Source organism: Penaeus monodon, chromosome 29 (assembly GCF_015228065.2).
Source record: "Penaeus monodon isolate SGIC_2016 chromosome 29, NSTDA_Pmon_1, whole genome shotgun sequence".
In the NCBI taxonomy this organism is placed as follows: domain Eukaryota; kingdom Metazoa; phylum Arthropoda; class Malacostraca; order Decapoda; family Penaeidae; genus Penaeus; species Penaeus monodon.
In genome coordinates this window covers 2579585-2582425 of record NC_051414.1, presented here as the reverse complement: position 1 = coordinate 2582425, position 2841 = coordinate 2579585, and the positions used below count along the sequence as shown (strand labels likewise).

At 35.5% G+C, this 2841-nt stretch overlaps 1 protein-coding gene across 6 annotated transcripts in view; it reads right to left on the bottom strand.

The window, feature by feature from the left end:
• LOC119591899 (calcium uptake protein 3, mitochondrial-like) overlaps positions 1-2841 on the bottom strand; it is a 50562-nt gene that overhangs the window by 12839 nt on the left and 34882 nt on the right. For all 6 annotated transcript variants that reach the window (XM_037940647.1, XM_037940648.1, XM_037940650.1 and 3 more), the window contains one exon: positions 169-247. In XM_037940647.1, coding sequence (XP_037796575.1) covers positions 169-247 — 79 coding nt within the window. The remainder of the gene's footprint in view (positions 1-168; positions 248-2841) is intronic.

Genomic DNA, 2841 nt, shown 5'->3' with positions numbered 1-2841 from the left:
ATGCAACTCATTCCAAAAGATGATGAAAAAAATAAATCTGTGTCCTTCACCAAGTGTCACAATCACCTTACCTAAACAGCCTAAATGTGTTTTGTCACAGATCCCCACAACAAGCACTAACAAAGTATATCAAATTTAATATCTGTTATGCTAATGCCCATAACTTACCACCTTCTGTCTGTTTTACTGCTCCCTCCAAAGCTCGGTTTAGTCGGTCTCTGCGAGCAGTACTGAAGATCTTCTCAAGCTGTAAAATCAGTGGTTAATATTACTTTCATCACTTGTTTGCTCTGCAAGTTACAGTAACCAAACACTAGAAAAGCCTTTGCAGAGCTAATATATATTCACATCTTAATTCACAGTTATCTTTGCCACAAAATTATCTTCACATCAAGCACTTTTAAATACAAATACAAATGAAATACAAATTCTCATGATATCAACAAATTAAAATATATATTGATCAGCAATTTTTATACTCATGAATGAAAGCCCAAAGAAATAGCATATATCTGAAGCACAAGTCACACCACATGAGGTTGCGAAAGTCCCATCATGTGTTTTGAAATCAAACAGCTTGGAACATTCCATTGTCTAAAGTAGCAAACTATGTTATGACCATAAAAGGAATAATATCAGAAACTGTAACATTAGGGAGAAGAATAAGTTATGTGAGCATCATTGTACATGAAGAACATTGCAATCTATTTGGCAACTAAAAACACATTTATTAATGATATTAGACTAGTTCAAACTATTTATATCTATGGAAAAGTCAATACACAGAAAAATACAATAGCATCTCTGCTACAGGGGCAAAAAAAGCATTTTCTTCCTATTTTTACATATTTTATCAATCAATATTCAGTGTATTACACAAAGGTCATTATTATTGTAGGTCTAATAGATCAAACACATTTTCCAAAAATGGCAGTAAATACAATCATACAGGGCATAAATCCCTTTATATTCCCTGTTGGTCATCTAGAGAGGAAGGTGTCTAAGAAAAATATAAGCAAACCCACAACCCAGAGGTCACAAATGCTGCTGGCCTCAGAGAACAATCCTAGAGCTTTGGCAGATCTACTAGACATTCCTGGAAACTCCATGACAAAGACTAGACCCTGCATAGTACCCATTTATATAGGTATGGAAAAAAAACATGAGCTCATAATACCAAAGCTCCTGTGAAAAGCTTGAAGACATGAAAAGCTGTAGGTATTAACAGGATCTACCCAGAAATACTTGTCACCTTGGAAAACAGAACATAGTGGCTGATCATAGCCATGACAAATATTATCACCAAAAGCAAGTACTTTTTTATCTGAAGACATAGTGTAATTATAGTTATAATCAAATTTGGTGTAATTTCTTGGAGTCATCTTCACACAAATCTTATGTAGACCAAAAAGGAATACCTGAGAACAAGTTCTTGCTTGACATTCCACAGAGACGCAAGCTATGAGAGTAGCAGAAATCAGGGGCAATCTCCACAGGCCTGTCAGCAGTCTATGATACAGTCTGGTGAAACAGACTTAAACTACAACTGATGAGAACAATAAAAGTTACGCAGATTTTAAATCTGAAAGGCTATGATATTTCCCAAGTGTATTTTAGTAAGGATGTCAGCAAAGTTAGAAAAACAGTCTCATATTGACTGGGCCCTAACTCTCTTCATTGTTTTCCCCAGTGGCACACCTAGAACAGCTCTGAAACTTTGGAAATAAACACTTTCTGAAGTGTACCTTGAACAACTCCTAACACTGAAATCAGAAACTATCCTTTTTTTAGCATAATTCCACATAAATTATCTTGAAGTAACATGAAACCAGACTCCAGCCTCCATGATAAATATTAAACTCAATGCACAAAAACTAAGAACATTCCCACAAGAAAACATACCAAAACAACTTTGGGAACATTTATGTTAAACTGTAGCACATTACTGTGCTTCAGAATAGCACTACAGAGGCCACTTCTAAAAAAAGTTAGGTAACTAAACAAGTCATTAAGGAAAATACAGGAGTATAACCTAAATGAACAACAATATTTCCCCACATATCTAAAGAAAATCAGCAACTCAAAAGAAGTATGCATATCTGACAGATGAATACCTAAATACCCCACTGCAGCTTATGTCTGGTCCCAGCTTCCTCCAGAACAAAATCCTGGAAACCTTACTACAGCCCTAGAATGGGTATATTTCAACATTGCAGAAAGTTCCCATGGGCAGACGCCTGATTCAAGACCTAGAACTTTCCACTACAACCACGAACAATGGACCTAGGAATAAAGACAAAGGTCAGATAATGGTAGAACAGCAATGAAAATGTATTGCTATGGGCAATAAAAGTCCCCTCTCTGTCCCAAATTCCACAAAGAAGGCATGCTCACAGACCATCTGCTGCTGTACTGCCCAATAACAAGCCTATGTGAAGGCCTGATAGACTAACAACAAAATCAAATTTATAAAGACAGCAACTTAAAAAAAAAGGCATTGTCATCATCCATACAATGCAATCACAAAGATATGGAAATCCTTCACATATCATTTAAATAGTAATGGGGGAGCAGGAACACCTTAGACAAGAGAGGTATATCCTTGGGGAATAACTAGAGAATGAGATATTACCTGTTGAATAAATATGGTTTCCCTCATGGAAAAGATCTTATTCTATATTGGTTAAAAGGTACATACAGCAAAGACAATAAACATGGTCAGGTCAGTTCTTCTCAAGATATGCTGGAAAAAATACTACCACATAAGAACAATAAGAAAATCAGTGAAAGGATTTATAAAAGTTAAATAAATGAGAAAATGAGAACAAGCCAATAAATCAG